This window comes from Octopus sinensis, linkage group LG1 (assembly GCF_006345805.1).
Source record: "Octopus sinensis linkage group LG1, ASM634580v1, whole genome shotgun sequence".
In the NCBI taxonomy this organism is placed as follows: domain Eukaryota; kingdom Metazoa; phylum Mollusca; class Cephalopoda; order Octopoda; family Octopodidae; genus Octopus; species Octopus sinensis.
The window spans coordinates 78961783-78988132 of NC_042997.1; the positions used below are offsets into that span (position 1 = coordinate 78961783).

Consider the following 26350-nt stretch of genomic DNA (forward strand, 5'->3'; position numbering starts at 1 on the left):
GCACTTCACACTAAATGACTAGTCTAGCAAAATATAAATTGGTGCTATGTGGTGACACAGATCAACATTTTTTTACTGTCTAGGTAACCATGCAGTGAAAAAGAAAATGATCACTTATTGGCTGATAGGTCCTGAACAAAATGGTCAAATTATAGTTTTCTTGTTGCTTAGAGTATTTACATTAAGCTGTATTATCCACCGTAGACACAATGGCAGTAAAAGGACGTTATACTGACACTTAGTAATTTTAGTATATCATCTCAGCCAGCTTTGTTTTTGTGTATATCAACTCGCTCTTTCTCTCCCTCTCTGTCTATCTAAAATGTGTCTGTATACATACGCAAACATGATTCTGGTATCAAAGAGGCTCGTTTTTGTTATGTTATTTCCTGAAAGTATCTGGTCAAATGTAAAATATAAATGCATATGTTTATTCTTTCATTGTTTTTCCCTTTCTCTCCCCGCCACTCTCTTTCACTCACTCTCACACACAAACAAACCAATATTATACTATACAGTATTGTTTAGTTTGAAAGATAAGCATATCCTCCATGCACTTCATAAGTAGCAATTTTGTTTCTCTTTACCAGTTTGGTTTTTGCCTTTAGAGGCCATTTCCTTTTAGTGGAATAGATATTACTCATCGTACCAATATTAAGAAAATGTGTGACTAAACTGCTCTCAGAGTGTTTTGCAGTGTAGAATAGTTTAATTTATATATATATATATATATAATATATATATATATATATATATATATATATATATATATATAATTGAAGATAAAAGTTGATTATAACTACAGAAACTATGTGTGAATATATTTAACAATATGTCCAGTAGAATGTTTGGTATGTTTTCTTAATCTTTCTTGTTCATGGCAATTGTTTTTAATTATTACATCTAATATTTTAAAATATGACATTAAATAAATACTAAATTTATAGTCATGATTTATGTGAGCATGGAGATTAAAACAACAATTCTTTTTTTTTTAGAAATATTTTATGTAGGTTTTACAAAATCCAACGTTATTGTCATCATATTTCAGCTTGATAAGGATTGTCTCTTCCTTTTTGAAATCATATTTTAATGGACTTATTTTATTTATATATATTTTGAGTTCCTAATATATTGTTTCTTGATTTTTATGTAACTTGATAAATATTTAGTGTCATTTAAAGCTGGCTTTTGTTAGGTACGCAAACATTTTGAATAAAAATTTTCTTTTTTGTAGAATACAACTTCATCAAGTTGCTTATATTTTCTTTTCTCTATACACTCACACACACACATCTGCATACGTCATGTATGGTGTGGGTGTGTGTGTATAAATAATCAGCTTCAAAATTGAATTCTTTATTTCTCAGTGCAAACTGCTACTTGTTCGAAGACAGCTGTAATAATTGTAAATTTTTTTCTCAGAGGGAAATAAATGGACCTTTGCCAATAACTGTCACAATGTTGAAATAGTAATATATGTAGCTGTTAGTTAAAATGAAATAGATATGTAGGTAAACTTACTGTTCCAGATGTTAGTGAGAAAATGAGAAGGTTATGGCTTCTATGCACACTAATTCAAGTCAATGATAAACAGCTGGTTACTGAATTAGATAACAGATTGCCATTTTCTCTTAATTCTTAAAAATAGTTCAAATATGCTATCTAGTCTTAGAGTTTCTATAAAATTTAAGTCACTTTAGCTTAACATTATATGGGTGTCATTGATGGTTATTTCATTTTTGAAAAGTACTATTTACAAATTTTAGTATATGATTTAGTAAATAATTACACTAATAATAGTAAGCTTTATCTTCCCAGTAGCCAAAAGTTGTTATTTAATCTTACAGAGTTCCTAAATTAATTTTTATGAGAATGAAAAATGTCTGAGACTTGTAATTATCTTATATATATGTAAGACCTTCATTTTGCAGATTTGTTAGTGTTAGATAGAATGTGTTGTAACATTTGTTGTAGTTCTTTGCAGTCTGAGTTCAAATTCTGCCCATGTCCACTTTGTATTTCAATCTTTTGAGTTTGTTAAAAAAAGTATCAACTGGTACAGCCCACTCTCTAGTTGTTACATCTTGGATGTTCCATTAGGTCATATATGATATAGCTGAATGGGTGTCTGTATCTACTTGCAACTATACACACACACACACACACACACACACACACACACACACACACACACACACACACACACATATACTTACTGTCAAGTCATTATTCATGAATGCTGGCTGGAGTTTAGTCTTAATTTGGTTATAGTAATTACAAAAAATTTCAAGGGAGATATATTTAGAAATTATTTTGCATAACCACATGTGTGGCACCTTAGGCAAGTGTTTTCACTATAGCCCTGGGCCAACCAAACCCTAATGAGTGAATTTGGCAGACAGAAACTGAGAGAAGCCTATTATATATAATGTGTGTTTGTATTTGTCACCCCCACCATATGACAAATGGTGTTGGTTTGTTTTCATCCCTGTAACATAGCAGTTTGGCAACAGAGACTGATATGATAAGTACTGGATTTAAAAAAAAAAAGCTTTGAGGTTGATTTATTTGACTAAAGGTGCTGCTCCAGCATGACAAGGGAATTATATAAATTTAAAAGGACCACCCCCAATTTTTTTTTAAGTATCAAGCAATTTAAATTTTATTTTTAATAATTTCTCTTTCTGAGAAAATTATCATGCAAAAAATAGAATATTTTTCTTACTGTTTTGGTTTTCTTTTCTTTTCTGAATTTGATATATGTTTTTATAAAATTTGTACAACAAATCTTTTCTAACAGGAATTTACATTGTTACTTAGTCATTAGCAGAGACAACTCTGTTGTAGGTGTTCAGACTAGGTCTCTGATCTGAGGATAACTCATTGTCTTGATGTGCTGTTTCCTACTACTTCAACCAATTGAGCTGTGTTTTTTTCCACCCTTTCCTTCAATCTTTTAAGCTGGGCAAAAGGTCATAATGCAGCCATAATAAAAATATCAGCATCATTAATATTCTTAAATTTATTTCATCATACATCAGTATAATAGCTAATTGTATCCTTAATCTGTTTTGAATCTTACAGCTTTTCTTTTACATTAACTTTTTTTTAACGAGTCTGTTTGAAAGAGAGAGAGAGAGAGAGAGAGAGGAGAGAGAGAGAGAAGTATGTATAAGTGAATGGTGTGTGTGTGTTTTGCAATAACATAAGGGATTACAAGTAGATAATACTGATGTGATAACGAATGCCAACTGAAGTGTCACTTAACCTGTATCCTTACAGTTGGACATGGATTTGGGCTGTACTTTATACCATGCTAGCTCATTGCTATTGTCACAGATCAGCAGTCACTTAACTGAACACTTGATTGATATGTTATTTTATTAGTGCTACAAAGATTTGAATTCAGAATGGAAGAGCTGGAATAAGTATTGTCCCAATACTCTAACCATTCTGGTAGTCCACCACTCTAGCTTAATCTGTACTGCTGCAAGCAATTTATTATTTTTTTTTACTTTAGTTTATTTTGCTCATATCCATACTTTTAGTTCTTAATATACTTAACTTATCCAGATATTTCCTTTGTTACCCCTGCATGTTATTTTTATAAGTGTATCTATGTGTAAAGTATATATATATATATATTGAGCTTTACTCTAAAATAACTTTTGGCTTATAAGCAAGTCCTAAAGCACTGAAGAATCAGGAATTTGACCTAGTTGGACCTGATTCATCTTTGGAATAACTTATGCCATGAATGCTCTCCCAGGCTGTTACTTATCAGTCAATGATTCATTTTGTGGGATTGAGCTAATAATTTTCATGTACCCAGAAAATAACATAATACACCATAAGGCAATGTAATTATTTATCAATTAATATCCTCTGTGGTGTGCGATGCAATTTTCCTAATATGATGTGATGTAAGGAAACTAAATTTTTAAGCCTATAATCTAAAGATGCAACTGTTTTGATAAGTAGATAAAGATCAGCGTAGGTAGGTCAAATAGTAAACCAGTGTGTTTTGAAATTACAAAAATACATTATTGTTGCCACACATTTTCTTTACTGGCATATTATAAGGTGAAAATGATTTTAAATAAATACCAACAAAAGTTTATATAGTTTTTCAGTGATATAAATATATGTCAAACATTTCTTTTGTTCATCAGAATGGACTCCTGATGCAATGCAGCCTAGAATGGTTTAAGTGTCCACTAGCTCAAATTTGATTCACAGTTTAATAATTTCACTGATGTTACTTCTCCTCATTAGCTATAATCAATTATCTACAGAAGATGAGAGCCAACAAATGCACTTGTCTCAATACATTATATGAAGATAAAAATGTTAAGTGGTGATCTAGTGATTCATTAAGTGTTACATGATATTTTCACTATTTTATAGATTCTGGAAATTTAGATTGTTGCTTCATTTAGTTCATTATCAGTTAAATATTAATAAAGATGCAAATTACACAGGTCCATAAAATGGAACATTTTAAAAATTGTTTTGATAATTGTATGTTTACTTCATCTGTTTTTGTGATGCTAATTTGAAATATCAAAATAGCTCTTTCTCATTACCTAAGGTTTTCTCACAATTTAATCATAAAATATACTATTATGTATAGGTAAATCCATGTATGACAGGACAAAAGGAAACTAATAAAAACGAACTTGGTACTTCATTTAGCAAAATAAAATAACACAAATGCAATTGAAAGGTGAGAAAATAGATTTTTACAAGGGTTCCAATTATGTTTTAGGTTCAGCACCTCAAAATCTATTCTTTTCCCTTGGAGACAATGCCAGGAACTCTTTCATTTGTGAGCATTTGATGGACAATCATGATGCAAAATCCAGCAGTAGCCATCATATTGGTTTCAGGTTTTGCACAAGATCAGCAATTTAGGTGGAGAGTGGGGCAAGTCAATTATATCGACCCCAGTACTCAACTGATACTTATTTTATTGACCCTGAAAGGATGAAAGGCAAAGTCGACCTCAGTAAAATTTGAAGTCAGAATATAAAGATGGAATGTTGCTAAACATTAGATCTGGCATGCTAATGATTCAGCCAGCTCACCACCTTGTGGTCAGCCATCATATTGACATTACATCTTCCCTGATATCTTCTTTCCATCTCCTATGTGTCCTGATGAAACCTTTCCCCTGCTCCTCACTCACATTCCCAGATTTTCCAGAAAGAAAACCAAATGAGCATATAGAAAATGAACTTTAATGCTCGTTTTACATCCTAAGTCCTGGAATTTTGTCAACATTCTTCCCACTATATCATGTTTGAACCCTTGTGATTACCCAAGTTCTTTTTGAGAGAATCAGAGATTTTTCAAAATCTTCATCTTTGATAAGTTTCCTTATATCTAGTCCTATAAATACACCCTCTTCAACCTTGGAAACTTGCTATACAAATACATGAAGCCCTCTCCAACCTGTGGCAGAACTTTTACAAATTGCTTCTCTTTTGCCGAACCGCTATATATATATATAATGTTTATATATATATATATATATATATATATATATATAATGTTTTATATAATATATATATATATTATATATATATATAATATATATAATGTTTATATATATATAATATATATAATGTTTATATATATAATATATATATATATATATATATATATATAATGTTTATATATATATATATATATATATATAATGTTTATATATATATATATATATATATATAATGTTTATATATAATATATATATATATATATAATGTATATATATATATATAATATATATATAATGTTATATATATATATATATAATGTTTATATATATATATAATGTTTATATATATATATAATTTTATATATATATATATATAATGTTTATATATATATATAATAATGTTTATATATAATATATATATATATATGTTTATATATATATATATAATGTTATATATATATATAATAATGTTTATATATATATATATAATGTTTATATATATATATATTTGCTTTTCTTTTTAGAGAATGTTTTTAAGTATGTTATTATAAAAAATATATGTATTATGGGTTGTTATAATACACTACAGTAAGTTGTTAAAACCAGTAAACTGTCAGGTTAAATTCTTTATATATATCTTCTCTCTGAGGCAGTGGTTCTCCATCTTTTTGACTTTGTGATGCTTGGGAGGCAAAATAAAATCTTACTGGCATACTTCACATGGAAACTGAAAAAAAAATCCTTTTTGAAGTTAAAAATTTAGATAATGTTTTTTTAATCATTCTTGTGTTTGCAAAATTATAACAGTTTTCAAAACAAACATTAATTACAGATTTTTTTAATGCTTTGTCTTCCATGAAAATCATTTTTACCTTTTATCCTCTTGAGGTCAATAATATAGACTTCATTAATGAATGATGTTGATTTCTTGAATTATAAGTTTTTGTATTTCAAACATTTTGTATTATTATAATACATATATACTTTTTCTTGCTCAGGGCAATGTTTCAAATGTAATGAGAAGGTGACTGGTAGCAATGAGGCATGTCAGGCTATGGGGAACTTATATCATACAAAATGCTTTGTATGTTGTTCTTGTGGTAAGTACTATTAAATAATTTAATATATATTCTATTGCTAAACTTATTTTATAGAGAAAATCAATGAGATGTTAGATAATTGGTAGCTTTTTTTAATGCTTCATGCATAGCATTTTCTGTATGATTTAAAGCTTTTATAATTGGTATAAGTCAAAGTAAATGCTTTTCTAATGTACTGTGGTATTTCTTAAAAAAAAGAATAGCCCAGAAAAGCACAGCCTCTTTAATAATATGTAAACAGCTAAAATCTTTTTGGTTGTTCAAAATTGACTGCTTTATTTATCATCATAGTCATTGTAATCTCTAATTATGCATATACTTAATGATTGATATTTGTTTTGTCATGTGTGGGTGGACAAACAGGTCTTTATATTATCATCATCATACCTCAATTTCCCATGCTAGCATGGGGTGAATTATATATACACAGCTATGCCTATATATATATCATCATCATCATTTAACATTGCTGGCATGGGCTGGATGGTTTGATCAGACCTGTCAAGCTGAGGAGCTGCACCAGACTCCAGTCTGATTTGGCATGGTTTCTATGGCTAGATGCCCTTCTCAATGCCAGCCACTTTACAGTGTGTGCTGGGTGCTTTTATGTGGCACCACACAAGCACTTTTACATGACAATGCCACAAGTACTCTTTATGTAGAACCGGTCCAGGACTTTTGCAGGTCAATCCTCACCACTAGAGGGACCAGTCTTATTGCTTCTGCTGTGGAGTATGGGGTTTTTTTGAGTACACACACACACACATATATATATATACACATCCAGTGGCATGGCTGTATTGTTAAAAAGTTTGGTTCCAAACCAATGTAGTTTCAGGTTGTCCTACCACATAGCACCTTGGGTGTCTTTTACAATAGCCCTGAACCATCTAAAACATTGTGAGTAGATCTGGGAGATAGAAACTTATGTGTCTGTGTTTACAAATGTGGTTCTCTAAAAATCATGAACTGTAAGGGGTGATGCTGTTGTAATTTTCCTTGTCAACAAATTTGTTAAAGTTATATGCTTTTGTTACTCAGTTATAGTTATATGCTTTTGTTAGATTTTCTTCAGATCAGAGGATAATTTTATTCACACATGAGTAACCTCTATTGGTAAAATACTTACTCTGTGCATGTCTGTGTATGTAAATATGTATATATGTGTGCACATATACACTATATGATGTATGTATATAAAAACAGGTGAAGGCTGGCTACATGAAGAGCATCTAGATGTAGAAAATCTGTTTTAATGAACTCTGTCCAAACCATGTAAGCATGGATAAGTGGCTTTAAAATGTTGAGGATGATGATGATATATTATTTACATCATAAGAATGAATATAGAAAATTGAAGGATTGCTTTGATCTAATGGTAGAATGTCTTTCATATTTACAGTCATGGGTTCAGGCCTCACAGGCAGCCTTCAACTTTTTCTATCAAAAGTTTTTAAAACCAGTATTTACATGCTATTATTTATAGCTTTATCTGTTATAAATAACAGCACATGCGTGTGCACGCACACACACACATAAGTATGAGATGTGTTGCCATGTTTTTATTGCCTGCTTTGGCATCATTGATTTGATATTTTATCTTCTATTACTTGTTTCAAAAGAAGCTTGTCTACAGTCATGATGGAGCATTGCCTTGAAGGGTTTTAGTCAAACAAATCAACCCCAGGATTTATTTTTTTAAGCTTAGTACTTATTCTGTTGGTCTCTTTTGCCAAACCATTTGGTTACAGGGACATGAACACATACACACCTTTTTTTGTGGCAGTAATTACTGATATTATTACTATAACTATACATGTTATATTCACTACTATTAATGTTACTGCAGCCAATTGAAAATGAGGCTCAGAAATGGTATTGAAACATGGCTGTCTGCTGACAGATACTGTACTTGTTCTTAGAATAGTAAAACCTACTTATGGCCAATCTTTTCAGCCTCCTCTATTAATGAAATTAAGAATTGCTACACTACTACACTTTCATCTTTTACTTGCTTCAGCCATTTGACTGTGACCATTCTGGGGCTCCACCTTTAAGGGTTTTAGTTGAACAAATCGACCCTAGGACTTTTTTTTGCAGGCTTAGTATTTATTCTATCAGCTCTTTTGCCAAACTGCAAATTGTGGGGACATAAACACACCAACTCTATTTGTCAAGTGGTGGTGAGGGAAAGACACAAAGACACACACACACACACACTACAGGCTTTAATCTACCAAATTCGCTCACAAAGCTTTGGTCATCCCGAGGCTATAGCAGAAGACTCTTGCTCAGGGTTTCATGGAGTGGGACTGAACCTGTAACCATGTGGTTGAGAAGCAAGCTTCTTACCACACAACCATGCCTGCACCTGTGATGTGGACATATTTGGTACCAGATGTTTTGTCTCCAGGATCTTTTGGCATTGTGAACATTTTGTTTTAATCTTAGTTGACAAGTAGCTAAGCATTGTCAAGCTTTCTACTTTACTTGATGTATATGGTGCCTGGTGAAATATTGACAAAACATGGAAAAGAAAAATTTTCTCACAGTGAATTTTTGTATATCTTTGTCAAAGTAGCACTGACAGCCTTGCTGCCCAACAAGTCACCGTCATTTGTCATCAAGGCAGTCTGTAAAACAATATCATAAAAACAATCCACCTGTTCATTTGGCAGTCACGATTGAGGAGCACAGAGATAATAGTTGCCGTTTCATTTTCCAAGCTAGTCTAAGTTTAAATATTCTGTTGCACATGCTATCTATCTCAATCACTTTATTCTCTTATTGGGTTTATTATTGTCAGATTTCTATAATTGTTTCTCTCCAGTACATCCTCTTTGCTCTTTACTACACTGAAGTGTTAGTTCTTAAAGATTGTAATTTACTACACTATAAGAAATAGCAGCTGTATTTCTCTCATATCACACCTTACCATCTTAGAAAAAAGGACGGATGCTTTGGATGATGTCATAAATAAATAAATATCTAAGAAAAGAAAAGAAAAGTTGGAATGGTCACTGTTAAAATGTCTTTGATGATAGGTCTGCTAAATAGGAATGACCTAGGGTTAAACACTACAACATAAAATATTATGGAAATGTTTACATAGTTGCTCAACCTGTTAAAAATATCAAATTTCTCTCATTAACTCTACTATCTTAAAAAGGAAAGGACACATTGAGTAATGTGATTCTTAGTGCACTGTATTTGAATAAAGACAAGACTTTCACAATTGGAATACTTTTGATTACAGATCAATTCAATCATAAAAGACCTGGGGCTAAACAACAACCACCTGATAAATCAGGCAAATAACTTGCATAGCAGCCACATATTCTGCTGCATTCAGCATCTCAGCAACTATTCTTTGTTTTCATTTTTTAATTGCTTTCTAGACCATACTGAATTTATCTCAATATTTGGTCCTTCAGTTTGGAGTAATTTTTATCTCTCTGTACTCCTCTTTCAACAACCTTTTATTATAAAATAACATTTTTTGTGTCTTTCATTTTTTTTTTTTTTTTTTTTTTGAGAACAAGCAAATTCATCTGAGTGATTCTGGATGCATTCTCCCAAATAACAAGCTGTTTCATAAAAACTGCACTGTTTCCAATTCAAAATATTCTTGTGCTTCTTATTCGAAAGAAGTCTGTTCTTAAAACAATGAAGACACAGTATAATGAAGGACTTTCATCTAAAGATTGTGTGTAAGCAAGTATTTGTTAACTGAGCTAATATCTTCTAGATTAATGCCGAATACTAGATAGTCACAAAGAATGAGCCATTCTTTCATTTTATATGTAAGATGAATACTCTATCATGAGACATGCTTAGTTCTTGTTGACTCTCAACAACTGCTCAACCTTCAGATGCTTCTTTTGAAAGAACAAGATCATCTTTTCACTGTTTATCTTGGATTGGTGATCAAAGGCAGAAATACAGTTTTAATTACACTCTTACATTCAGAGTTAAATCCCACTCGGTTTGGCACTTGGGTTGATAGCTGCACACATTATATATAAATTTACCTTGGGTCAGATCATCTGTTTTTCAATAGTTTCATCCCTCTTGCTTTTGAGCTGTGTCATGGTATATGTGTTACTTTGCTTCTGGTGTTATATTAATATTTTGTTTGTTGTATAGAATGTGTTGCATGAGCTGTGTTATTTATTGAGTTGTTACTGTATAGACTATGCAAATTAGCAGGAGTCACTCTGAGAAGTCTTGATTTTTCATAGTGAAGTAACATTCATTTAATAGCATCCTTAGAGAGACTATTGGTCTCATGAGTTGAATAACTGAGGTGTTATTTTTGACATATTACAGAAAAATAATTCTAGTTTATGGAGTAAATATAAACTGTAAAGGTTTTAATCTTGAGATTTGCTTCTGTTGAATAGTGATTTGTCATCATATTTCTATCATAGGATGATTTTTCAGTGTCTACATATAGAAGTGATTTAAGTCTTTTATGAGATTATTAGGTTACATTTGGATGATGTGTGTATGCAGAAAGTTGCAGCGAGGGGAATGCAGGATAGTGTTATCTGTGTCTGAGTTAGCAGTAGCAAGTAAGTAAAAGTTAAAGGACAATATGGGATAATCAGAACCTAAGAAAGCTTGGCTGTATAGTTAAGTTTGCTTTGTAGCCATGTGATTTCTGGATTTGTTCCACTGTACACTACTTTAAGTAAATGGGTACAATATTTTAAGTAAGGCACCTGCTATATGTGGCTGGCATGGATTGGCTGGTTCAACAGGAGCTAGTTAGCCAGCCCACTGCTTTAAGCTCCACTGTTTGCTTTGGCATGGTTTGTATGGCTGGATGCCCTTCTTAATACCGACCACTTTACAGAATGTACTGGGTGTACTCTGTAAAGTGATTGGCAGTAGGAAGGGCATCCAGTTGTGTGTGTGTACGTACACATACATACAAACACACATAATTTAAACCAGTTAATAGGCCACTGGATCAGTTTGAATACACTACTGCTTTCTCCATTTGTATTAATTCTTCCTTCTCTGCATCATTACCCCAAAATGTGTGTGTGTTAGTGAGTGTATGTGCATGCTCATGTATATCTTTCAAGAAGCAAGTGATAGATCCTTTAAAACCAACAAAACTATTGTTCATGTGATGTAATGAAAAAATAAATAAACATATCAGAATTGATTATGACATGGATTGAGTAGGATCAGTTTGATATAAGATGATAAAATGAGTAGAGCTAAAAGTAGGTTCTCAGTTGAGGACTTAACTGAAGTCAAGGGTAACAACATAGTCAAGGACATATTAAAAAGACGTAATAAATAAACAGGTATGTGACTTGAACAAACAAGTCTTCAATAGATTTGTTATATTAAAATAAATGAAAAAAAAGACATTTGATGTAATGATCCCAAATTTCCTCAACAACCATAGTAACATCTTAGTTAATAAGGTTTTACTCAAAGTATAAACTGCAAGTTAAAAAATATATATATTAAAACTAGTTTAAGTGATGTAATATGCTGTAAAGTTATTGAGTTTGTTATATATTATTGCCATGTATTAAGCATTTTTACACAACTGTATAACAAGTCACCCAAGTAGCCTTTCACATTTTACCTTGATCTTGGTGAACATTTCAGGTAAAATGTGCAAGATTAATGCCAGCTATTTAGCCTGTCAGCATTTAAACTGACCATATTCAGTCCGCATGGTCTACCTGTTTTATGTTCAAGCACCTGTCTTACAATGCTAATCTAAAAATAAGCAATCACATCATTGAAATCTTGAGGCTATGATATAATGCATGATAATTCAAAGCAACAAGAATAAATAAGCACTACATTTGACAGAGGAATCTGATTGCTAAAGGGTTTAAGTCAGCTTATTTATAGGTTGAAAGGCGCAAGAATTGTTGGCATTGGCTTATTCTTAAAATTGGAATTTTGATCTTGACCAGATGACAAAAAGAAACATTACTTCACTGAAGAAAACATGACTTTACTGAAGACGAGAAGAAAAAAGTAACTTTGTGTAGCTGGACCAATGAACAAAAGGAAACATATTTGGTAGACAGTTATAAATTATTTATCAGATATTTGCTAATGTTTGATAAATATTTTATTAACATACTAATGAATGTTCAGTACAAATTAGACCGAAGGAAAAAAAAATCAGTAAAAACTGTGAATCTTGTTACATCTTTGCTGATAACATTGTATCAATATCATTTGAAACTAATTTGTAGAAATAGTGTTCCAGAATTATATCTAACTCTAGCTTTTTGTCTTTTTCTTTCTTTATATCCTTTTGAGAAAAGGACTTTGCCCCAGGGTTTTTACGGGCCCTTTAAGACTAGGGATGACCTGGGGTTAAATAACAACTAAAAATAAAACTTATATCTAAGCACTAGGTTAAACAGTTGACTGCTAGTTAAAGAATATTTATTTTCTTTTTCAACAAAGGACCTTGTCAGAAACAAATTCTTCTACTTCTGACACAAATTTATTCCATTTTGTGTAGGAAAGCACCCAACTGTAAAAACCATAGCTTCAACATAAGTGTTAATATCACTGATGTTTTAATGAAAATAGATGCCTTTTTTTTATAGCGGCTGGATGTCCTTTCCACTGTTCAGTTAAATTGACTTAGGCAAGTAGAGAGGTCCTGCTGCTATACTACTTAGTGAATTGGAATTTATATCCAGTATCTTGGACCTGTATCTTGACTATTCAATTATTGATATCTTTATTAGCTTATTTGATGATAGAATTCTATAGAGAATGAAAATCATCAAGCTTTCTATAAAATCAGAATAATCCATGCTACAACCTATTTGAGCTAGTGAATTGATTATAATAAAATATAAAAATATGCACCAATGTATAATTTCTACATGTTGTCAGTTGGCTGTAGCTGGTGTTATGCAATTTCTTTAAATACATTAGAATTTTCTTTTTTTTTAATTTCAGTATTGTATAGTTAAAAAAAAAACTTTCTGTGAACATAAATAAGTATAAAATAGATCAAATATTCTAATTATTTCAGTATTGTAGGCTCAGCATACATGGTAATTAGTTTGGCTGGTGCTTTTTCTTTTCTTTTAGTTTAAAAATTTATGATTCTAATTTTTGTTTTACTATTTCTACTGTTTTTCTTTTTTTCAAATTCCTTAACTGCTGTTAAGTGAAATTCTACACCTCTTTATTTGTATTGAATTTTTACCAAACTTGCTAAGAAATATCTTTTGTGTATATCTCAGTATCACTACTACTTCAAAAATCCTATATGCCATTTTATTTACTATTTTTTTATATAGTTTCAAATGTTTAGGGCTGCAAAATATTTCTAGAATAGAATAGCAACATGAAAACATTCTAGTAATAATATTGTTATATAACATAGAGAAGTGAAGTTGAGAAAGTTCTATTTTATAATTACCATGTTTTATATACACACATACACAAGTAATGCAGCCTGGTGTTACCCGGGTGTTATGACATACAGCCATATTGTATTATTTGTTCCTTTCTTATGGGCAGAATCAGCACAGCAGATATATAGTGAACTGGATTACTGGCATAATGGAAGTTATTGTTTGTTTAAAAGTGAAGGGGGTGGGTTAGGGTTACAATTTGCATAGGTTTGCATGAAAGTGCTTTCTGCTCGTAAGAATAATCACAAACTATGTATTGTATCATCGTATAAAAAGGGGGTTAATACAATTTTGCCCAGGTATCACGTTTTCGAAATATTAGTTTTCCCCCATCCTCACCAAAATTTCTTAATGTGTAACTCTTTTTACGAATCTGGGAAATAATTTTTTTTTTAAAGTTTAATTTTTCTCAAAGAAACACTCAATGCCCCTTCCTCCACCCATCACCTACCCACTTTCAAAAATCTAAAAACACTTTGTGTTTCACTTTCATCTAATGTTTCACACATGCAGAGAATTGTACTGAAATAGTAGGCATAAAAAATATTAGAGCACCACCAGAAAACCTGACATGCTAGAAACAACAGGTAAACGACATTATTTCTGAAGAAACTTCCCCGCTTTCAAAAAAGCTAAAAGTGAAACATTGGGAGTTTGTAGCTTTTTGAAAGTTGTGAGGTGATGGGTGTATGTTTGGGAAGGAGATTTTAGTCTTTTCCTAAAAAACAAGAAAATTCTTAAAGATTCGTACTCTCTGTTTTACCAAGAAAAAAATGCAAAAAGGTAAAATTTGAAGAAATTGGGAAAGAGAGAGTAAGTTAAAATATTGAGAACGTATTTTTTTGGACGAAATCCTAATCTCCTGTATTGAAAACATAGGAATAGGAAGAAATTTAGGAAAAAAATCAGGGGTGGAGGTGCAGATGTCACCTCAGACATGCTAGAAACAACAGGTAAAGCACAAGATTTCTGGGAGAACATCCTTTTAAATTTATATCGAAGATCAGGTTTTTAAATACAGTCATCACAAACAGGAATTACAGAATAGAAAAAGGTGATTTCAATTGGATTTGAGCTGTAATTTTGCACATGTACATAGCAAGAAATAACATAATTTATACAGAAGTTTTACCTGGAGTGTGTGTGTGTGTGTGACAAAGGAAGTTATTTAAAGGCATTCTTTTGTTTGAAGCAGGAAAGTTGTCACCTCAATCATATGGGATCTGATTGTTCATTAATTTTTGTAAAATTTTTTAAATTTCTTTATGCTTTGAAAAGAGCAGAAATTGAAAGAGAGGAGAAAGTGAAAGGTGACATTTGCCTTGAAGTGAGAGTAGAAAGTGAAAGAGAGGAGGAAGTAAAAGACATATACTGTATATGAATTAGACATGTGTATGAGAGAGCGTGAAGATGTGTATCATCATGTATGTATTTTTTTGCATGTATGTGTAAGTGGCACTCACTCTCTCTCTCTCACAACACACATCTTTCATCTACAAGTTCATGAATACATATCCATACATCTTTTTTGTATGTATGTATGTGTGCATATGCATGTGAGAGAGAAAGTGAGTGACTGCATTTCCTCATAACATAGAAAAATGGATGTCTTTTAAGGTACACACTCATATAGAAAATATGATGTTGTCATGGCATAAAGTGTTGTTTAGGATAGTTGAATTATAGAAAGATTATAATGTTAAACTTTTGTAATGCAAATGTGTAAATGAAAATAAAGTTTATTTGTTAGCTGAAAGATTACTGAATCTTTTGATACTCCATAGGTCAAAATTGGCAACACAGATTTTGAATGTATTTGTTAAATTCTGTAAAATTCTTTTATTTCTTTATGCTTTGAAGGTAGCAGAAATTGAAAGAGAAGAGATGAAAGAGAGGAGAAAGTGAAGATGTATGTATGTGTATATGAAATGGATGTGTGTGTGTGCATGAGAAAGAGAAGGGGAGAGAGTAAGTGAGTGAAGGTGTGTGTTGTCATGTCTGTGTAAGTGGCACTCACTTGGTCTTTCTCTCTGTCTCACACACACACATCTTTCATATACACATACATAAATGCATATGCATACATCTTTTTTGGTATATATGTGTGCATGTGTGAGAGAGAGAGTGAGTGACTGTATTTCGTCATAACATATAGGGAAATGGATGTCTTTTAAGGTACGAACTCATATAGAAAATGTGACATCATCGTCATTGTCATCGTGATATAAAATGTTTACAATAGTTGACTTATAGAAAAGATTATAATGTAAAATTTTTGTAATGCAAATATGTAAATGAAAATAAAGTTTATTTGGTAGTCATAAGATTACTGAATCTTTTGATACCCCATACATCAAAATCAGCAACTCAGTTTTTGAATGCATAAGGAAGATACACACACACAAACTCTCTTTTATACATATGGAAGACGTCTCTGTCTATCATTCTCTTTGTCTGTCTCTCACATTCCCTGTATGTCTATCTCTTCCTGTCTCTTCTTCCCTGATATCAGCCATCCTCATCATTCCACATTTTCCTGAACCTAACACTCATTTTATCATGTAATAGCCCAACCCCCATAGTCAGTCCATTATCAATTTTTATCGAAATCCAATTAGACTATAATTGAACTAGAAGTTCAACATGTATACAAAGTTTGAAGATTGGTTCCCTGGTTTGGGCAACAAGATAGTAAGGCACAGATAGGCTGACAGAAATTGCCATTTATATATAAGACTAGCAGATTTGCCTGGCAATGCTCGGGGCTGAATTGCTTGAAAGTACTGTTAATGATTGCACTGAATTATGAGGATTATTCAGGCAAATATTGATATAAGTTTACGGCGAATGAATGTATTTGTAAGTGTATAGAAAGCTGTGTAAAGGGGTTCCTAACCCCTCATAGAATGGTGTAAGAATTGAATGCGAGGTTGCCTTGAAAAGAGCCATGTTATTGTTCTCATAATTGTAAGAATTTGATAGTCGTGGAAGGCGGTGTAAAACGTTCGCAGGTGAATAGGGTCTCTTCGTTTTCCACAAATGGCAGTGGATGTGCTGTTACAAAACTTCATGCTGTGTTAAAAGAGAATGGATGCCCTATGTAGGCAAGAGGGGAATGAAGCATGGGTAATTTATAAAATATAGAACAATAGCATCTACTCACCATATGTCAGACCGGCAAGACTGTAGTGGTGCTGAATAGATGAATCACAACACAGTGGTGGAGTTGTTTTCATTGATGGGCGTTATGATTAAATTTGTTGTTGTATAAAATGATCTGTTACTTAGTTTCCAAAGTGTATGTTGCGATCGTGTTGTCACTTATGTAAACTTTAACAGTGAGAGTGTAGATGTAGGGGGTAGATGTGTCATATACGTTGGATATAGAAGATGAGGCTGGTGGTTTGATGATGAATGGATAGAAATAGAGGTGAGTGAAGGACAGGTGTTGGTTAAGTGTGAATTAATGTCATGAAACGCCTAAAAATGTAAATGCCATCATAAAAGAGAGTCGTATGTAAGTGAAATACTAACGTGTTCGAAAATGATGAAACATAATCCTATAAAAACTCCTTGTACACAATGTTTTTTGTTTTTCGTTGTGGAACGAATGCATCACTGTTGCTGCTGACACGCGAGCAGGCAACATAAAGCTGACCATGAGAGAAACATGGCTCTCCCAAATGTATTCCCGCCACAGACAGTGTTTGACCCTGCGCTTTGTTAATTGACATTGCGAAACATGGCCTTACTGGGAACTGGGACCTCTGAAATATGAAAGGTAGGTCTGCTCCTGATGGGAAAAAGATGCATCCTAGGTATGAGCACAACGTTGCCTCGACTGCACCCTGTGATAATGGTGGCCTCAATCAGATTGGGAGATAAGGACTTAACGATCAAACGTGTGCCATTGCATTGTTTTGGGGGAACCAAATTTCTAATGAGCATTATAGGGGCACCAACTTTAAGTTTGAGAATGTGTGGTGGTAGTCCGGGGGGCTCAAAGGAATTGAGTACCTCTATTGGATAGTTGATGACGTCCTCTGGGTCAGGAGTTGTATCGATAGACTTATATACATAGACATCCCCAGGAATGAGTTTTAGCATTTCATCATTAATATGGTGAACAGTTTTATTCCTCGGGGCCAGAATAGCCCTTTGGCCAATCCAATCCATATTCTGATAATTAGCTTGTAGATCTGGGAACACTGCATCTCTGAGATCAGAAGGCGTTTTAACAATGGTACAAATGGAATCAATGGCAATATTACCATTTTCATCCCCTGGTATTTTGCCTTCGCCAAGTGCAAGGAGGGTGTGAGAAAATGCTGCTGATGTGATATCACGTCACATATGAGCACGCATATTGGTGTGAAGTTTGAGAGTCTTCACCAGTGGCTACAATGTGGACGACTCTGTGGGCCATCGTGCATTCATCCCAAACGATAAGCTTGCATCGTCTGAAGACTTCTGCCTGATCGGAGCTGTTACTGATGTTGCAAGTTGGTGTCTCAGTCTTCGCTAAGTCAAGCGGGAGCTTGAAAGTGGAGTGAGCTGTCCTGCCGCCTGGCAACAAAGTAGCCGCAATTCCAGATGATGCCACAGTTAGGGCATTGCCTTGTGTTCGCCTAATCTCAGCCAATATTAATTTGTTGACAAAAAGTTTTCCCAGTGCCCCCAGGAGCGTCCAGGAAAAAAATCCCCCCAGCTTTGGCCCGAACTGAATTAACAACGGAGATGTAAGCGAACTTCTGTTCTGGAAGGAGCTTTGGCTCATTGTCGGCTATGTACTCGGCAAGCTCGTCAATATTAATACATGTCTCACGCAGCAAATGTGAAGACAGAGTGTTTGTGCCTTCCCGGTTTGTTGAAGGTAGGCCATAGACCGGCAAGGCACTACCGCCCATATCAAGTACAGTATCTTCGAACATAGTTTGTTACCACACAGCCACACCTGCCCCTATGTATGTGTATGTGTGTATGGGTAGATATATTATGCATGTATATATGTGTATATATATATATGTGTACATATTACATGTACATCTATATATATATATACATCTACACATAAAATACAAAATACAAAGTTATATCTTGATATTGCTAGTGATAACAATACTCAAAATATATAACAGACTGGAATTGTAGGCCCGTCTCTTGCAATTTCGATCAATTGGATCTTGTCCTCCCTCTTGTATAGAAGTGTACGGCTGCAGCGAAATTCATTTTTGGACTTTCTTCTATCGAAGGCATTTTAACAAAAATGCTTCCGTAAAGACAGTGAAAATATTGTCAATTTCCCAAAACAGGGACACAATTCAATTTTGAAATAATAACGAAAGCCCCTTCTCCGAAAGGGGGAGGGTTATGGTTTACAATTATTTAACAAATGCAACACAACAACGTTTACCTGACGAGGAACCAACAAATGTGATTACAATAGTCAAACAGTAATAATAATAACAACAAACCTTTTTAATTTAAACCCATTTATGTGAAACCACTTATTCAAGTTCAAGTCATTGATGCAATTTTATACGAATTGCTAATACACACACGCACACACACACACACACACATAATAAGGGTGAAAAATTGAATATTAATTTGATTAATATGAATTGAAAACCAGTGGTGTAGCATATAAGACCATAGTGGATCTTCCTCTAGCAAAAAGGATGACCAGTATTAATGGCTCATCCCTGTTATATAAATACTTTCACTTTAATTGTTGCACACTTGCAAAGAGAAAGGAGGAGAAAGTGTAGTGGTAATGGAAGGAGTGAAGCACTTGAAATGAGAGGGGGTCAAATTGAAAAAACTTTACATGCCATGACCCAATGGAATCTACTTTGAAAAATCATAGGTAAATTCCAATTGAAGAAATTCTATATTGTACAATTGTATAAAAAACGAACAATTTGGGAAGCAGAGAAAATTTGCCTTTTATCATAAGATATATATATATCTTATGATATATTGAACAATTTGGGAAGCAGAGAAAATTTGCCTTTTATCATAAGATATATATATATAAATCGAATTGAACCAGCCAGGATCCCTGGTCTGGTGGTACGTAAAAAGCACTATCCGACTCGTGGCAGATGCCAGCGCCGCCTCCACTGGCTTCCATGCCGGTAGCACGTAAAATACACCAATCCGACCGTACGACAGGCACCCATGCCAACCCCCTTTGCTTGCGAAGACATGTTGGGGCAAGCGAAATCGAAATCGAATTGAACCAGCCAGGATCCCTGGTCTGGTGGTACGTAAAAAGCACTATCCGACTCGTGGCCAATGCCAGCACCGCCTTGACTGGCTTCCGTGCCGGTGGCACATAAAATACACCAATCCGACCGTGGCCGTTGCCAGCCTCGCCTGGCACCTGTGCAGGTGGCACGCAAAAAGCACCCACTACACTCACGGAGTGGTTGGCGTTAGGAAGGGCATCCAGCTGTAGAAACATTGCCAGATAAGACTGGAGCCTGGTGCAGCCTTCTGGCTTCTCAGATCCCCGGTCGAACCGTCCAACCCATGCTAGCATGGAGAACGGACATTAAACGATGATGATGATGATATATATATATATATATATATATATATATAATATATATATATATATATTTTGTTTTTCTTTTTGTTTCAGTCATTGGATTGCAACCCTGCTGGGGCACTGCATTGAAGGTTTTAGTTGAACAAATCACTCCAGTATTTATACTTTTTTAAGTCTGTTACTTATACTATTGTTTTATTTATTTTTTTTTTTTGCTGAACTACTTAGTTACAGGAATGTAAACAAATCAACACCGGTTGTCAATTAGTGATGAGGGACACACACACCTACATATATTAGGTGCTAGCATAGCTTGCTTCCCAACTACATGATTCTGGGTTCAGTCCCACTGCATAGCACCTTGGGTAAGTCATTTCTACTATAGCTCTGTTCCAACCAAAGCATTATGAATGGATTTAGTGGACAGAAACTGAAAGAAGCCAGCCGTGTGTGTTCTCCATCACTGTTTGACAACTGGCATTGGTTTGTTTACATCCCCATAATTTTATGGTGTGTTAAAAAAATTAAGTACTGGAGTTGGTTTGTTCAACTTGACCCTTCTAGGTGATGCCCCAGCATTACTACTGTCTAATGACTGAAACAACTAAAAGATAAAAGATGTGTGTGTGTGTGTGTAAACACATGATAGGATTTTGCACAGTTTCTCTCTATCATATTCACTCACAATGTATTGATCAGTCTAGGGCTATAGTAGAAGACACTTGCTCAAGGTGCTGTGCAGTGGGACTGAGCCTGGCACATGGTTGCAAAGTGAGCTTCTTAACCACTCAACCATACCTGGGCACATATAATTTCTTTAAATTACTTTACGTATTATATTGCAAGTTAAATATTGAAATGAAATAGAGTACTTTCTTTAACTACCATTTTCATTTTTCTGCAGCTTTTCCATAGTAGTATAGATTAAATAATACTTTTTTTAAATAGTGTTTTATGATCAGATGCTTTTCCTGATACTAACCCTTTTAGTTGCCTCTTAACAACCTGTAGAGATATGGGGTACTTGTTCTAAAAATCAGGTGTACTCTTAAAGAGGTGTGATAATATTGAATTGTGTTAAATTAATAGAATTAGTTGTCAACTAATTTTCAGCAAGTTCCTGACTCTTAGACATGCAAGGTGTAGTCAATTTTCTAGGTAACATTTAAAATGTAATTTAGATAAAAACTTTGTGTGTTTATAATACTTTGAAGTCTCTGAGACCCCCTTTGGTCATGACTAACCATGGGATTGCACCTAGAAAGTTACCCTCCCAGGCACAAGTCTGGGCAAGGTTATTTATGGAAGACCAGCAGTCGCCCATGCATACTGGCCTCCCCTCTCCACACCACCAGTGTTATTCAAAGGAAAGGCAAAGGCCGATACAGCTTGGCACCTGTGACATCACAATTCATTTCTACAGCTGAGTGAACTGGAGCAATGTGAATAAAGTGTCTTGCTCAAGAACACAACTCACAACCTGGTCCGGATTTGAGCTCACAACCTCACGATCATAAGCTCAACACTAATCACTGACCCATGTGCCTTTGAAGTACTATTCTAGAAAGAAACATATCAGCAGTCCTTCATAGGACTGATATGTAACAAACTATTGATTTGAATATTGTTCACATAGGCACAGGCTTGGCTGTATGGTAAGAAGTTTGTTTCCTACCCACATGGTTCTGGGTTCAATCCCAGTGTAGTACCTTATATAATTGAGTCTACACATGTCTATACATGTCAGTTGACACTGACAGAGTAAACTGGCACATTTTAAGTAGTGAAAGACATTTTAGCAGAAGTAGTACAGTTAATAGAAGAAGCTAAAAAAAGACCCAAGAAAATTGTGGAAAGTATCTTCTGCTATAGCCTTGGGGCAATCAAAACTTGGTGAGTGGATTTGGTAGGTGGAAACTGAAAGACACCCATCATGTGTGTGTGCATGTTTGTCCCTCACCACTGCTTGACAACCTATGTTAGAGTGTTACTTAACGAGGTTGATTTATTCAACTAAAACTCTTGAAGGTGGTGCCCCAGCATAGCTACAGTCTGATGACTGAAACAACTAAAAAATAAAAGATGCTGACATGTTTGAATGTTTTTATTTTTTCTTGGATAATAATTGGACATTACTATGCTTGAATAATACACATATGAAGCCTTCCAACTCACTACAAATATTAGGTCCCTTATTACTCTCTTTTAGTATCTCAAGCCAGTTAACTGATAAGTAAAAACTCACCTCCACACAACAACCACTAGCTCACAGATTCAATGCATTTCTTTTTTCTATCTATTATAACTATAATAACCTCTGTTTCTCTGACCTACCATCTTTCTAAAGCCTAACCAATATGCCTATTTCTTGTTATATTTGCTATATATTACCACTCCCCTAGGTTCTGAATTGAAAACTTTACACAATAATTTCTCTTTAACCACATATTTTCTTGCAGATGTTGACCTACATAAGTTCAAGCTGAAAATTAACCTCTTCAATTTTACTCATCTTGTGTGGGGAAGGGCTATCAAATGCAATTAGTGTTATTCTCTTGTAACTATTAATAATGTCAGATTATCAGTTATTGGGGGTAGGGAGAGGAGCAAAGAATGAATATCTATTGGAGAATAGAATATCCAAACATTGTGAAACTTAGGTAATGGATTTGTTTTGACTTCTCTGAACTACTATACATTTAAAAATGTAATACGTTGACTGAGATATTTCATATATTATTGTACAGAAATCAGAAATCAATAACTCTGCTTACATCATTCAATAAATTTGGGTCAATGGCTGAACTATTGACCACATGGTTGTGAATACAAATTTTATTGCAGCTATTGTCTTTATGCTGGCATCTGTTTGTTTATCCAACTGAAAAAATTCCACCTCACTCGTAGGAAGGGCATCTGGTTGTCAAAAAGATATTGTCTCTACAAAAGACCCATTTTATTAAGAAATTTTTAAAAACAGTGGTGTATATATTTGTATATGTGCATGTACATATTCAGTTTCTTCTTACTGAAGATATGCAAATACTTGTATTTTTGAAAATTAATAGTAAATAGGTAATTATGTTAGATTAAAGATAATATTAGAGGTAGCATGTATTTATAATTGTTGAAATAATATAAGATTTCACTTTTGTGGATTAACAATGGAACTTATTTTGTTTTTGAACGGACAGTCAAAACTATTGAAAAAGTTGCAAGATGCAATGAAAATTTTAGAAAAATAAAAATAAGAAAAAAGTGGAAATTTTACCGGTGAGTGTGTTATAAGACACAAAAAGAAAATGACTTTCCCCAGATAAAACAGAATGGAATTTAGTTTGATATAAAAGTAGAAGCATTTGGACTTATTGTGTTCTTTCTTAAATAGTAAACTGGAATAATCCAATCCATTTTTGGCTATAGTATTGGTTGAGTTTTGAAAACATTTCTTTCACTGATAAGTTTTCTACCATCTTAGGTTGTTTCCATGGAATGATTTCCTAGGATGGGAATTGCAAAGGCTCCAGTGGAAATGTTTTTATTTAATCTTATGTAATAGAAAAGTTGAATGAGAAGTTAGCAACCTCTTCTCAGAAAAACTGAAATATTATTGGAATTGTGCTAGGATGGACTGATGTATAAGTACAGTATGAAGCAGCAATAAATGAAAGAAAAATAGAAAAGTTGTTCTTGAATTGTTTTAAATGTTAAATCTTCAACGAATTTACTAAAATTTCTTTCATCAGGCCGTACTCTGCGAGGGAAAGCATTTTACAACGTCCATGGAAAAGTCTACTGTGAAGAAGATTACCTTGTAAGTTAATGTTATTTCACTAATATAATTAATAAGCTAGGTGTTTCTAAGTGATATTAATTGCTGTTTTTTCATAACTGTCATTAGAAAATGTCATTGTGGTTTATGGCCTAGTAAATTGTTAGGTAGTGATATAATTTTATTTTCAGTAATTTAACAACTTACCTTTACAAATTTTTATTATATAAATATAATGTTATTACTCATATTTTTTAAGCTGTATAGATTTTCTGATTCCATGTCATTTTACATCTGTTTTTCATACTAGTATGGATTGGATGGGTATCGCAATGGTTTGTCACTTACCAAGGCATTTTAATCTCAGGCACACCCAGCAACAGAAAAAATTGTATGTATGTGTGGGTAGGAGAGGGGGGAATAGCTAGATATCCTTCCCATCACTAACCATTTTACGTGTGTATTTTGGGTGTATTTATCATGCTGTGAGTTCTGAAAAGGTCTGTGACAGAAGTAGAATGTCCCCTCTATTCTGTCAGTTTTAAATCTGAGTTACTGCTCTCTTAGCTTGACCTTACTAGTGCTTTCAGAGCTCTGAATAGGACAGCCTTTTTTAAACTTTGTATTGGGTCATCCTATAAATAATGCAGAGGGGGATGGGATAAACTACCTGCATCAACTTGCTATAAAAGCAGGTAGTAATTTTACTTTGTGCTTATTCTTAGTGCAAATTTTGAAGAGTGCAGTTCGATTTTAACAGTTATTTTTTCAAATCTATAATGGAAGTGACAAAGGAGCATATTCGAATTATTTTGCTTTATCAGTTCAATAAAGGCAACAGCACAACGGAAAGTGCGACGTATATTACTACAATATGTGGGGATCAGACAATAAGTGTAAGCCAGTGTTAACAGGGGCTCCAGAAATTCCAAGCTGGAAACTACAGCCTAGAAGACGAGTCTCATCCTGGAAGATCAGTAGAGCCCCACGAGGACATCCTGTAAACTCTGGAACAAAATCCCATTGTAACTGTTGAGGAACTAGCAGAGAAGTTTGGATTTGATCATTCAACCATTCATTGACACCTGCGTGCCATTGGAAAAGTCAGCAAATTGGGTCAATGGGTTCCTCACAAACTTTCTGAGTCTAATTGTGTGCAGAGAGTGACTGTGTGCTCTTTTTTGCTGTCACATTTCACAAATGAACCTTTTTTAAACTCTATAAAAATGTTAAATGCTGAAGACAGTGTGTAGGGAAAGGAGAAACACCAGCATCCGAGGCTAAAGTAGATTTTCACCCATGTAAGATGTTGTTATCTGTTTGGTGGGATATGAAAGATTTAGTCCACTTTGAACTTTTAAACCCAAACCAAATGAGAAGAAAGGAGATCTGCTGTCAGCAACATGAGTGGCTTAAGTCAGTCCTAGAAACAAATGACCATCTTTGGTTTCAAGACAGAAGGGGTTCTTCTATCAGGATAATGCTCAGCCACATACAGTGAGGATGACATTCCAAAGGCTGGAGCAGTTTGAATGGGAAACAATGCCCCACCCACCATATTCGCCGGACAGTGCCCCATATGATTATCATTTATTATGCAATCTTCAAAATCATTTGGACAGAAAAAATATGAATTTTGTAGATGAGATCAGAACAGTACTGGAGGAGTATTTTTCATCACGGACAAGTGAATTTTGGAAGAGGGGCCTTGCAAGTCTACCAGATAGATGGAAGAGCATTGTAGAAAATGGAGAGTATATTTTAGATTAAAAAAGAATTTTGTTTATCTTAGTTTTGAAAAATACAAGAAATATAAATAAAATTGCATTATTTATGGGATGACCCAATAGATGGAGTTGCTTTCATTAGAGTTAAGATGCTTCATCTTTCTGTGATGTTAGGTGCAGGTCTAGCTTTCAATGGGACTTGTGGCAGTCCTAAAACCACTAGCAATAATATTTTTTTTGTCATGATATAAAGAAGAAAGGCTTA

At 33.7% G+C, this 26350-nt stretch overlaps 1 protein-coding gene across 3 annotated transcripts in view; it reads left to right on the forward strand.

The window, feature by feature from the left end:
- Positions 1–26350, forward strand: part of LOC115212134 (Wilms tumor protein 1-interacting protein homolog) — a 130186-nt gene that overhangs the window by 69240 nt on the left and 34596 nt on the right. For all 3 annotated transcript variants that reach the window (XM_036502144.1, XM_036502141.1, XM_029780977.2), the window contains exons 2-3: positions 6502–6603; positions 24333–24400. In XM_036502144.1, the coding sequence (XP_036358037.1) occupies positions 6502–6603; positions 24333–24400 (170 nt within the window). The remainder of the gene's footprint in view (positions 1–6501; positions 6604–24332; positions 24401–26350) is intronic.